At 33.5% G+C, this 14319-nt stretch overlaps 1 protein-coding gene across 2 annotated transcripts in view; it reads right to left on the bottom strand.

Moving 5' to 3' along the window:
- LOC145292060 (serine/threonine-protein kinase ULK4-like) overlaps positions 1–14319 on the bottom strand; it is a 125082-nt gene that overhangs the window by 76513 nt on the left and 34250 nt on the right. For both annotated transcript variants that reach the window (XM_080138108.1, XM_080138107.1), the window contains 2 exons: positions 11193–11271; positions 7655–7899 (listed from right to left, as the gene is read on the bottom strand). In XM_080138108.1, coding sequence (XP_079994234.1) covers positions 7655–7899; positions 11193–11271 — 324 coding nt within the window. The remainder of the gene's footprint in view (positions 1–7654; positions 7900–11192; positions 11272–14319) is intronic.

Raw genomic sequence — 14319 nt, 5'->3', positions numbered from 1 at the left:
TCATGAGCATAATGATATCTGCCATAAATATCTTTTTATACTACTACTATATATCTATATATATGTACACTACCCACTGATGGCTACTGCAAAGATAAACAGGAAAAAAATGATTAGCCAGAATTAAATATCAATTAGTCAGATACACTGCTGTTTAGGTTTAACTTGGAAAATCCGACTGATTTTATATATTAGAAGATCTAACACTGTAGAATTCATAATTTGCTAGTTTAAACCAATATCTAAAAGAAAAGTCAGATTAAGAGGGATATTCAACAGGAATGAACTGGTTTTATAACACAGGATTTTGAATGACTGCAACAGGTGCACCCTAGTTGTGTGGTGGTCTGGCAATGTTCGATTATTTGTTTTTTCATGAAATGGTGAATCATCAGCATAAATCATTTTGTCGTCTTAAGTTCACAAAAACAAATGCAGTCATCGCAGTGAATCTTCTATCCCCTAAGAACATTCAATGGTTGTATAAATGGGTTTAAGAGTGTGGATGTCTGCAGAAAACAAAATATTCAGATCAACAAGTTTCGGAAGAACAAATGGCAAGAATTCGTGCTACATTTGATGAAGTTTATCGAAGTCCACAAATCAGGCTAACTATGAGCTTACAATCTCTCCATCAACTGACAGGTATGTTCTAAGGAAATCTTACAGACTTGCCTTATTGAGGCATTTACCAATAACGACAAAAGGAAATGGACAGAATTTTATAATTCAATGCTCTGCAAAATTCCAAACTCATGTGTAATTTTTTTGTATTTATATTTCATCACTACCTACTGAACTTGATGACCTTAGACATTGAACATCAAGAGCGATCAACTCTATGGATTGCGATATGCTGATACGCATTAAAAGGCCAAGTCCAATTACCAGCCATCATGACATTCCTAATACAGGCTGTACAGTTTTCCTTCTACTTTGTGAAAGAAAATATGATTTCTTAAAAAGGACAGCAGTTCCTTAAATTTCTTTCACCCTAATCTTAATCGAGCGATAGAACTTGCCTTTGCACCCTCACCCACACTGAGCATGTCACCAATATAGCAAACCTAATCATCTTCGTCATACTCGATGCCATCAAGTTCAATTTTTTTGCTCACATCATTCTCGATTTGGGGGTTCAAGCATGTTCTACACTTAAGATTTAGCACAGCACTCAACCTTTCATTCCAGCGCTTGTGTGCCTAATGATTGCAGTAAGTGCAGAATATCAAGTTTGCAAATAGCAGACGTCACATATGTGCTTTTCTAAGGCAAATGTTGGGCCTCAATTAAGATCACTGATCATCACCTTCATCTTTACCAGGTTCACTCGTAGTCCCTTACTCTCGATTGCATTCTTTTATGCAGCATATCTAGTACCTAATTCTTCTAAAGTCTCTGCAATGATTACTAAATCATCAGCATACAATATCTCTCATGGTAAACTATTTCTGTATTCTCTCAAAAGTGCAACCCAAACAATGATGAACAACGAAGGGTTCAAAACAGAATCCTGATAAACATTTACATTGACACTAAACCTTTTAACCATTAAGTTGTTGATTCTTATAGTGCTATTATTATCCCTATACATAGTCATAATTGTTGTTATTAGTCACTCATTAACCCCCAATTTTCTCATAACTCACTTAACTATTTTCATTGGGACTCAGTGAAATGCCTTTTCTAGATCAACAAAGGCAAAATAAAGCCGTTTCTTCTTTTCAAGATGTCATTCTTGTAGTTGACATGCTATAAATATAGCATCCATGGTAGCTTTGCCAGACGTGAAACCAACTTGCATGGTATAAATGTCTATATTCTGCCTAATTTTCTGCTCAATAATTCTCTCAAGCACTTTCATCATATGCTCTAATAACTTCAAACTTACTTATAGTTACCTCTTTCAGTTGCCTCTCACAATCACACTATTATTCCAGTTCTCTAGTATTTGTTTTTTTATCAAAATCTGATTAAATAGTTTTTTAATATCCAAATCACTAGATGCGAACAGCATTTCTGAATCCACACCAGATGTCCCAGATGCCGTTCCTTTCTTCACCTTAGTTGAAGCCCGTTTCACAGACTTTTTTTTTTTTTTTTTTTTACATAGGCATCACCACATTATCAAGGCCAAGAGGCCACTCAAGGATAAGGGTTAAAGAGTGTACAGTAGAAATTGGACATTATAGTAATCATTAGTAATGAAAATTTGGTAAAGTTGATAACTTATATGGAACGGCTCATCAAGAACTTATTTACGTTAGACTTGAAGACAACCATATTGTAGTCAGCTGGAAAGCAGGAAAACGGAAGACAATTCCACAGGCGTGCAGTTCTAAGAAAAAAGCTTTGTTCATGGAATCTACGTTTAGGTTTAGGCACAGATAAAGAGTGGGGGGAATTATTGATAGTGTTTACAGCTAGACGAGTGTTTCTTGTGAAAGTTTGGCAAGGGGGGACCATAGATTGAAGCTCATTCGAACACTTTCCATGAAAATAACGATACATCAGAGACAAACTCGCAACATCTCTTCTGTGAGATAAAGGTTGCAAGGAAGAGAAAAGGACATCTCCTACGAGGCTACGAAGTCTATTTTGAACTCTATCAAGGCAGGCCAAGTCCTTTCTAGCAGCTCCTGCCCAAATGTGGCAACAGTATTCCATCCTTGGACGTACCTGGCTCTTATATAGATAGAGAATAGCATCAGCAGTGAGATATCTACCGGATCGATAGAAAGATCCCACCAGCGGCCTTGGCAACAGATTTGATGTACGTGTTCCATTTAAGATCAGGAGTAATGGTCAAGCCAAGAAGTTTGTCAAAACTTGAGGCCTCCTGAAGACGAGAGCCATTCATTTCAATTGATGTCAGATGTGGATCAGAATGTTGATGATGTAAAGAGAGAAGCTTGGTTTTAGATGCATTAAAAGTAACCAGCCATTCTTTACCCCATTGTACTACGTGCTCAAGATCAGAGGAGAGAGAATTGGAGAGAACTTGGTTGTTTACTGTCTTAGATGTGCTACCATAAATGGTAGTGTCGTCAGCATAGATGTCTACAAATGATGTAAGGATGTGATTTGGAAGATCATTAATGTAGATCAGGAAAAGAGTTGGGCCCAGGATGGACCCCTGAGGGACACCGGCATTAATACTGTGAGCTTCTGATTTTTGCCCCTCAACTACTACTCTTATGAACCTATCAGAAAGAAATGATTTAATTATTGAGAAGACATTTCCAGCAATACCATAGCTAGAGATCTTATGAAGTAAACCTTTATGCCATACCCTATCAAAGGCCTTAGATATGTCAAGAGCAATTGCCCTAGAAAGGTTGCCTCCGTCGAGAGATTTGCTAATCCTATGAGATATAACTGTAAGCACATCTGCTGTAGATCTAGCAGAACGGAAACCATATTGAGTGTCACTAAGAAGGTTATTTTTGTTGAGATGGTTGATTACTTCTGTATTTAACACAGATTCCAGCAACTTACTCATGACGCACAGGAGACTTATTGGCCTGTACTGAGAGGGTGATGAGCGATCACCTGAATTCTCAAATACAGGGCATACTGATGAAATTTTCCAGGGAGATGGGAAACTATTCTCCTTAAGACAACGTTTAAACAGTTTTGTAAGTATGGGCGCTAGTTCAGGTTGAAGTTTTTTGAGTACTATAATTGGAATACCGTCAGGGCCAGTTGCTTTACTGGAATCAAGGTTTTTGATTAGCTTGGCAACATCACGTACAGATATACGTATATCACATAGCGTGTTTTCTGATACAGGAGGAAATATTGGGGGTTGGCAGCCTTGATCGCAAAGGGTAGAGTTAGCTGCAAAGTTCTTGACAAAGAGTTTGGCTTTGTCTGATGCTGACGAGATTACCTCAGGTCCATTGATAATAGTTGGGATGGAGCACACGCTTCTGTTCATGATTCTGTTTGCTATTTGCCAAAACTGGTGGGAACCAAGCCGCTGCTCAGCTACTTTGGACTTAACAGATTGAGCATACAACTCTCTTGCATTCTTTATTACTTTCTTACAATGGTTGCTGGCAGTCCTGAAAGCGGCTTTAGTTTTCATACATCTATTACGTTGGAAACAGTGGAAAAAGTGATTTCTGTGCGCAATGGCAGCAGCACATTCTGGAGAGAACCATGGCTGGCTGTTAGGTTTTTGCTGAAACTTTTTCGAGGGTATGAAACGGTCAATACCTACAATTAACCATTCCGTCAGGTCTATTACTATAGAGGACACATCCTTTTTAAACATGGAATGCAGAGGTAGATCAGATATAAATGTACGGAAGCTATCCCAGTCAGCCTTAGTGTATCGATATACTGTACGATGGAGAGGTACGTTTGGGGACTTATTACATTTCATTTTTATCTTAATTGATACAACAGAGTGGTCGGAAGAGCCAAGAGGCGACAGAACAGAAACTGAACATAGTTCAGGGCAAGTTGTGAGAAAAAGGTCTAGTAGGCTCGCATACTGGCCATCATTGTCGGGCACACGGGTGGGTTCCTGAACAATCTGAGTGAGGTCATAGGCAATGGAGAAATCATGACAGAACCTTCCCTCATCATCGGTCTTGTTAGAGTGGGTCAACCATTCGACGTTGTGAACATTGAAGTCACCACATACGTGAATGTTAGCTGAAGGATAAGCAGATAAGACTTGGTCAATTTTCTTAGATATGCTTTGAAAGATAGTAACTCCGCTGTTATGGGGGCGATAGAGAGTAAATATAAATGCCGTAGTGTGAGCTAAAGCAACCCGGAAGCACATATAGGGTAAGTTAGGATCTTCCCGGGAGATGTCCCTACCACATGGAAAGTTATCCCTAATATAGGCACAAATTCCATGCCCATGGCGATCTTGGGGGTCAGATTTAGAAGTTAAGTTAGAGTATCCTTTAATTGCGAACTCTTCTAGGGAAATAGCCTGTCCAATACCAGTTTCACTTAAAAATAAAAGGTCTGGTTTAGTCTCCTGTAATTGGGTTTCAACCTCTGGAAGGTTAGAACGTAGACCCCTGATGTTGGAGAAGGAGACATGGTAGTAGGGGTCTACGTTGGAAGTTGGAGAACCGGGTTTAATCGTGTATTTTTTCTTGAAACTTGTCATGATGAATTTTTGGAATTTGTGGACTAGGTCGTCAGATTTACTTAGAGCAGGACAGAGAGGGGAAACTAAGAGAGAAAAAGAAACGAAGAAATTTAAAAAATTTTTTTTTATTTGTAGCTAATGAAAAGGTAAAGCCGTAACAATTACCCACTAGTATGGCATCGAGAGGCCCCACCAGAAGCTACTGCATGGTCCAGAATCCATTCACCAAATGGTAATACAGCAGCTCCAGTACTTTGCACCTGCTGATAGGACAGCCTCCTTGGTGGTTAATCCAAGGTTCGGGTCCCTGACTATCAGGCGGATAACGTCAGCCCAGACAAAACGTTTACCTCCAGCACCCTTACTAGTGACATGGCTACAAGAATAGACATAGAAACAGAAAATTTCCGCCATCTCTGCCAACTGTTCGCGCAAAATACTGCCAACCTAGAAAACAGCTTTTTCTTCTCCCTTTGTCAGAAAAATCACTCATTAAAAAAATGAGGACTGAGGGACAAATAAGAAGAAGCGAGAGTAACAGGAGCTGCAGATAACGCATCCACAATGCGTTTTCTACTCTCCATTAAAAAAAAAAAAATTTGGGGTTGTAGTTCTATAGAAGCATCATTAACTATCAATTTCTCCTTATTCCAATCAAACTCCATATGCAGTAGTCTTTTATAATGTTCTTGTCAGACTAAATGTTTGTCTTTGTCACTAGTAGCCAACTCTCCTCTATTATTTCTTACACATTTGTCTCCAACAACATCTCTGCCTGTTGCAGTCATTTGCTTAGAAATCCTAAACACTTCAGTTCTATCACCTTGTCTCCTCAACATGTCCTTAAATCTCTCTTCCTTTGCTACCCTCTTAACTTCATAGACTGCTCTCTTAGCAGATTTCTTGTCACTTGCTGTGGTGCATAGGTTGAAACAATTGCTACAAATCTTTTACCAACAAGAACATTTATCATCATTAGCCTATCATTTACTCACTTCACATCAATGATTTGATCTATCCATTTTCTGGCAACACATGAAAATTACTAAAACCTAACTAAAAAACTCCTAGCTCTAAGCATGCACTATTTTCCCTGCTTTTATAAATGGATGCTCAACAACTAAGACATCACAGTGGCTTGAATTTAATAAGTGTTCACTTTCTATCTTCAGTTGTACATATAGCAGGAAGTAGATATCTTCAAAAAACTTGCATAACAGGTAATAAAAAGCTGATTGTGAGTAGTAATTTATGTTTTGAAATAACTTGTAAATCGGTTGAAACTTGACCTGGCCAGCATTTACACCCAGACTTCAATTAGACCATTATATTGTATAAATATGAAAATAATGCTACCATCAATAAAATTATGTGGTTCACAATCACTGAATGTTTTCTTTTGACATCTCCCTTTTCTACTTTTTTCTCCGCCTTCTATCCAAAGTCAGCAGATTCCAAATATTAAGTAATTTTGGTTATTTTTAACAATGCGGATATAGAGAATTTAGTCAAACTAATGAAAACACTTTTTCAAACTTAAATATGACAGTTAAATGAAAATGCTATTTCAAGCTTTAGCATGACAAATCAAAAAATCCTTTTTCAAACTTAAGCAATGTCAACAAATTTAGTAAGTAAATAAGGCAAATAATGAACTCACATTGAATTATTCCATACCCTTCATGACTACATGTTTTGTTAAGCTCATTATTTTTTACATCATGTGAAAATAAAAGCCAAGATGGTGTGTTGTTGAAAAGAAAGATTGTAGATTGTCAGAATACAATTATTTTTGCAATGTCAGAACACATAGTGGATAACTTTTAAGGAGATAATTTGGCACATCATGAATCAAGTCAAAGTTGTTGTTTGAGCCGATAGGATGCGAAACTTGAAATCAGCAATGGGGCCAGTGCATTTCTCAAGATCTCCCTTGGTTGTGTTCAAGTCTAACGTAAATAAGTTCTTGATAGGCCGTTCCATATAAGTTATCAAATTTATCGAATTTTCATTACTAATGATTACTATATTGTCCAATTTCTACTGTACACTCTTTAACCCTTATCCTTGAGTGGCCTCTTAGCCTTGATAATGTGGTGATGCCTGTGTAAAAAAAAAAAAGAAAAAAAAAAGAGACATCTGAAGATTGTATTTCACAATTAATAAATAATTTATAGGTTCACCGTTTTTTATTGCGATAGATATGTTTATTGCAGTGACATGTTTATTGCAGTGCCATAACCAGTCGTCCAGTTTCTCTAGGTTGTGAGTTCAATTCTAACCAATAAGGTATAATTTCAATATTTCTTTAATTTTCAAACTGAATGCCAGGAAAAGACAAACCCCTTTTTATGGTAGGGATAAGGCATTGCTTGCTTCAAATCCAATCTCCTCATGTCTACTGCTGACTTGGCTGGTGTCTTCTATTGTATTTCCGTATTAAACTCTTGTGTAATGAAATTGGTTTGTTTTGTGAAGAACTTTGCATGAATAAAATCAATATCTTTTGAAAAGAACAAAGTAAAAATTGCTTACTCATCTTCACGCTGTCTCTTACAGATTCACTACCAAGTGATAAGCTTGGCACTTTCTCCTGACACTTGGAACTGTCACTCAGCAAATTTAATTCACTCGTAGAATGCAAGGAATGTATACTTGACGATGTTTTGGAATCATACTGCACTGAAGTATCAACTGGAAACGGTGTTGCAAATTCGTGGGCCATGTTATCGAGCAACCCTTCCCAGAATGGATGAGAAACAAGTGTAGGCCAGGTCATTCTACAAAAACAAAAAAAAAAAACAGAATAAATAAATCAATGAATAAAAATTTTACACCAGAAAAGTAAAAATGGTGAAATTAAATAAAACTTAAAATGTTTTTCTTAGTCGTACAACATTTCAAAATTGTTAAATAGTAGTCAACTTAATAATGTCACAATATTTTGTTGCTTCAGGATTTTTTTTTACATAAAGAAGTAATAACTTATACCATTTGGTTTACTATTCTCATCTTGGCTTTTATTTTCACATGATGTAAAAAATAAAATGAGAAATTGATACTTTGTATTATTTGGACCACTCGTCTCATTTAGGATTTTATTCTCACATTGTCCAAACCAATGAAACCTATGCCTTTCTTCAGATGCATGTTGTTAAACTAAGGAATTTCAAATGAAACCCTCATCATTTAATCTGTGAGGGTAGCTTGCTCTCATTTCATCAGCCATGACTTAACTAGTTTCTAATTTTATTCTTAGTATCGCTCATACTGAGGATTGAAGCTTCAGCCTCCAGAAGACTGTCATTAAAAACTGATTATACTTAGCACTTTTATCCTTTGCACAGCAGATCCGTACAGGTTTCAAAATTCAACAAAAAGATTCCCCAGTTCAACAAGATGCACCCGAGGAAAGTTGAAGGTTATATTGATCAAAACCTTATGAGAATAACATCTAAAGTAGCATTACAAGTTGATTTTTTTCTTTTTAGATAATTGTTATTTTATCAACTTGCATGAAAAGAGCTATGTAAAAGATACTTAAAACCGTTTGAATTATGCAAATACCATCAGTAGTTCAAAAGTTATGAGAATTTTAAGTGCCAAAATTTAGGCTTTTCCATGGACATTTTTCTTTAGAAAAAGTGGGTTAAATTACGGACTCGAAGTTTCAAGAAATTCAGTAATTTCGCTACCATTTATTTATTTTTCAAGCTATTCTTATGAAACTTGGGCCTCTTATGTAAAATTATGTGCTCTTTCTGATTATGCAGTCAAATTTGATGTATCTCTTTACCATAAGCCATGAATTATAAATTCAGATTGACAAATTTCAATTTTTTTTAAACTGGCGCATGGTATCATACAGTGGATGTCTATTCATGAACAAAACTAAGTATTATAGTGGTATTTAAATATAGCTTTATTGAGAGCAGGCGTTTTCCTGCCTTCTCACCAAAAGAGAGCTTAATCTGGGTGTAGCCATTGAATGCCTAAAGAGCATTCATGGCCAGTATTTACTACTCCCTCACAGGAAAAAAAAAAAATTGAGTAGATATGAATTAATCTCAAAAATAAATCAAAGAAAATTTTCCCATATAGATTTTGGATTTCTGTAAAAGATGGAAATTCCCATAGTTGATCAGAACTTATGCATTTTGGGACCAGTCCAATTTTCAATTTTGTAAATCCTCTCGATCTGGCCCAAAATATACTTCTATTTTCTAAGATGCAACCATAAATCATACTCTACATGAATCCTTGATGTAGCTTTCACAGTACCAGGATACCAGGAATTCTGATAAGCAACAACTATATATTCATCAGTAGATAGTAATTTTTGCCATTTCTATTCTGTTTTTTTTTACTGAAAATTCAACTATGTAAAAAAAGAAATAAAACAGTAATTTTTTTACCTTGTTTCCACTTTAATATTTAAAATGATTACTTTTAAAGGTTTTAGGGTATGCTGAAAATGAATATCGCATTTAAATTTTCTACAAATAAGTAGTTTTCTGGATATTAAGCAATGTCATTTCTTATGTTATCGCTGGTGGCCATCTTGGTACGTGTGAGCACGCAAACATAACTCCGAGAAACTATGCGTAAACGCATGTACCAAGATGGCCACCAGCAATAACATAAGAAATGACATTGCTTAATATCTGAAAAGCTACTTATTTGCGGAAAATTTAAATGCAATATTCGTTTTCAGCATACCCGAAAGCCTTAAATGATAGTCATTTTAAAGAAAAACGTTAAGATGGAAACAAGGTAAAAACTTACAAAATGCATAACAATGAAATTTTTTAGTGAACCGCCTAATTATTATTAGTATTTAGATATCTTCAGTTAAAAAAAAAAACGGGTTTGTTTTACAGTATTGCAAAAAGGAGTTAAAAATAAATTCAAGTTTCACAATATATTTTATTTAATTGTTAGGTGAAAGTACAAAATAGTTAACAAAACACCCTTCCTTCCCCATGTTAAGAATGGGTTTCTAAATAATAACGTTATTATTTCAGCATGGTAGCATAAATGCAAAAGTACCTTTTATTTGTTATATATATATTTTTTTTGTTTTTTTTTACCCCTAAAAAACAAATGCATGAACTTCATAAATTTTGTTGTTTTTTTTAATGCTTTTACTACATTAAGCGTTAAAAACAACACAATAGTATTGTTTGGAAATCAAATTTGAAAAACTTGATAATTTTTTTTAAATTGACAAACTCAGAATAAAAAATAAACTTTTTTCTGTTTTCGTTTTGAGAAGCAGAAAAACAGTTTTCTATTTTTAAACGAATACAAACCCGTTAATACACTGACAGCAATGGTTAGTGAAAAGCAAGATGTTTCTCTTTAAGCGGATTTGAATTTCTATAAAAGATAACATTTTAAAGAAATTTCTCCCCAATTAATAATTATCAAATATTCACATATTATACATGAAAATAATTCTGAAACTATTATCTATATGAAAATGGATGATATATACCAATTTATCTTATCAATTTTGAAATATTCTTCATCAACTTTGCTCGGTCATAACTTTGCTTCCAATGGTTATAAAAAAAAAAAATCAAACACCAGTAGAGATGGACTTCTTTATTTATATAGCCCGTAAAATTTCAACCATATCCAATCAAATTTAACCCCGCATATATGTATTCAAACGTAACATATGAAATGTAAACATTGAAAAAACGGTTTCCCTTTTTGCTGTCGTCATTTTTTACCGTTTTTTCATTTTTAACTTGGAGCATAAAAGAAAAATAAATTAAAATCATTGGAATGGTTATTCTATTCTGTTTTCATCAATGTAATTCTTTTAAAAATCGAATAACAAATTAAAAAGTTATGACTTGTTGAAGCACATTAGGTATGTAATATTGCCGATGTCCACGAAAATACAGCATATGCTTGTAATGCTCTCTTAAGTGAGAACAGTCATTCAAATAATACAAAGCATCTAAAAATACCGGAAATCTTGAAGATATTAGAATGAAAGCAATAAACCAAAAAAAGAAAAAAAAAACAAAGGTGGATAAGAAACCATTTTGAAATATTTTACCTTTTGGATGGATCTTTTTCTAAAAGCTTCTGTAATAAATCAAGAAACTCAGGAGATGGTTTTGAAGGGAGCAGTGAACCTTTAAAGAAAGATGAAGTTTCATATTAGCATTAATTACAATAACTAGCAATATATATATATATTATCTGCCCATATCATCAGATGATTCAAGTTAAAATTTTAACCTGAATCATCTGATGATATGGGTGGATAATGTTTATCCCGTCTACTAAAACAACTTGTAATGAATTAAGTTAATACACCCAAAGTTGAAACAATAAAAAATATATTTGGCCCTACTAATGTACTGAGTACTCTTTATCCTTTTTACCAAATATACCTCTTATATATATATATATATATATATATATATATATATATATATATAAAATGGAAAAATCTAATTGAAAATTAATTCAAATTCTCAAAAAATACATTAATCCCCTGTAAAGAAGGTATACAGAATTTTTAATTATCCGACAAGGAGTACAGATAAATTGGAAAGACCTTATTTCGCTGAGATTCAAAAAATGCAATTCTTCTCGTCAGAGGAAAGAGGTTTGCAAAATATACAATAAATTCTGCAGATTAGTGCATTAAATGGAAACTACAAAGATGAATTGAATCATATTTGCATGAAAAAGTTTTAAAACAGTTTGTGAAAGTTTATAACGTTTCATAATGATTATGAAAGCAGAAACAAGGAAAAAAGTTGAAGTATAAAAGGTCCATTGAATAAGGAGGTAAAATCCAATAAAGTCAACTGAGAATCCATAAGAACAGGAAACAGAATTACAAATGTTCAGGGTAAATGCATACTTCTAAAAAATCCATTGAGTCACAGAGAAGTAAAATTCAAGTTTTTAAAATATAAAAGAAAAAGCAATCTGGAGGTAGGAAATAGCAAAACCATCTCAGCCAATGGAAAAGGTGAAATGAAGATTCAAAGAAATAGCAATAAAGATTGAAATTGAGAAAGGAGGAGTAAGGAAAATGAAAATGAAAAGAGGAAGAAGAATAATAAGAAGCTGAAGAAAGAAAAGAGAAAGAAAAATAGACATAGTGGAGAGAAAAGGAGAGAGATAAAGAAAGGGGGGGGGGAGAAGAGGAAGACAGAAAAAATACATAGTTAATCTAATTTTAGAACAGATAAATATAAGTCAGGTGAGGTTATTGTGACCCAGACTGAAAGATAATTATTCAGACGTGATAATTCAAATTTATTTAGTTAAAATTAGGAAGGAAGTTTAAATGAGTAGAAAGATTTACAGATCATAAGTTATAGTTTGATAATTTAATTTATAATGGTCCTTATATACATATATCCATATGCAATTGTATAAATGCCTATACACACATATACAAAATTAATAATATAGGATAAGAAATGAGACTAAAGGAGCCAACTCATATATATATATATATATATATATATATATATATATATATATATATATATATATATAGATATATAGATATACAGACACGACAGAAAAGAATAAACACTAAGATAAATATTTATCCTAAGATTAATATATGCTTATTTATATTTACAGATAAAAATAGTGCTGAAATAACTTAGAATATCTCATTAAAATTGCATCTAACAATATTGAAGCATGCCACGAACCAAAGAAGCATCAGACCTATCAGAATTTCAGTGGAGAAAGAAGGAAACATCAATTCTGCTAAATATGTTTTAATATTGTATGAAAGATCCCTAACAATATTTTCAAGTGGCAAAATAAACCAAATCAACTCCTTATTTATGTAAGACTGGAGTTCCTTGTTTCTCTGCCAGGGCGACACAACACTGTCAAAATGGGATTAATGAACTTCCATGGTAAAGTCCGACCCTGGATATGAACCCAAACGAAAATCTTTAGGGCATATTAGACTGGAGCTTTCGCAAGAAGATAAGGAAGCCATCATCTAAGCATGATCTTAAAGCATTATTGCATCAGACATGGCAAGAAATTCCTCAAGATACTATTTGTCAACTGATCAATGCCAGAAGAGTCCTAGCATTAAGAACAGCAAAGAGAATGTCAACCAAGTGTTAGTTATTAAATTTGTGACCATTTATTTTTGATTTTGTTCTATAAATTATATGTTTATCGATATAAACTGTTTCTACGGGTGTCTATTCTTTTCTGACATGCCTCTGTATATATATAAATACTTTCTATTTTTACATAGTTTTTGTTGTTGATTTTTTTAAACGATATTAAGGTTAACGTCTCCGCCTCAGAGATCCAGTGTTTTCTTTGAAAGTTCCCCATTTTTTATTTGGACGTATTTTTTATTTAATTTTTTTTACAAACAGTAATCTGCGTACACGCATGTTTTGGGGTCCTACTCCTCTTCAGCGTAGCTTGACTGTTGTTAGGATTCGAACCCCATACCTTATGTATTTCAGTCCAGCATCTTAATCCCTTATGCTATGATGCCATAGACAATTTACTGTTTAGTTTTTATTGTTTATCTGTTTTCGTAGTGTTTATTGTTGATTTTTTTAAAAATAATATTAAGGTTAACGTATCTTTAATGTAAATATTGAATTTGTTAATGAACAGCTGATTGTGACGATTTCTTGGTGATGTATGTTAGCCTCCCCCCCAGGAGGAGATACTGCCTAGGAGAATGGCATTATGAGAACAGAACAGATACTACATTACCCCTCTCTCCCAAAATTGACCATTAAAATATCTTACAATAGGACATTACTACAAGTAATAGTATAGTGTGGCATAAAATCCAATAAAATATATTTTTAAAAAATTATAAAATTCAAAAATCAAATCATAAAGCAAAATGCAGCTCAATATTCAAATGTATAAATAGTTATTTAAAAATTTATAAGAACTATAAATAAATAAATAAGATTACAGATCAGAGTTATATAATACTGTAATTTAATGTCAGTTTCATGAGCAAAGAAAAACACTTCAAAACCTGATTGAAATTTCCAAGAAACTTGTGTTAGTTTTTCTTTGCTCATGAAACTGACATTAAAGCACAGAATGATCTAACTATGATCTTTAATTTTATATTTATATATATATATATATATATATATATATATATATATGTATATATATATATATATATATATGTATATATATGT

The sequence above is a fragment of the Euprymna scolopes genome, chromosome 13 (genome assembly GCF_053919585.1).
Source record: "Euprymna scolopes isolate OS-2025 chromosome 13, ASM5391958v1, whole genome shotgun sequence".
Classification (NCBI taxonomy): Eukaryota; Metazoa; Mollusca; class Cephalopoda; order Sepiida; family Sepiolidae; genus Euprymna; species Euprymna scolopes.
This window is presented reverse-complemented; position numbering and strand designations above follow the sequence as displayed.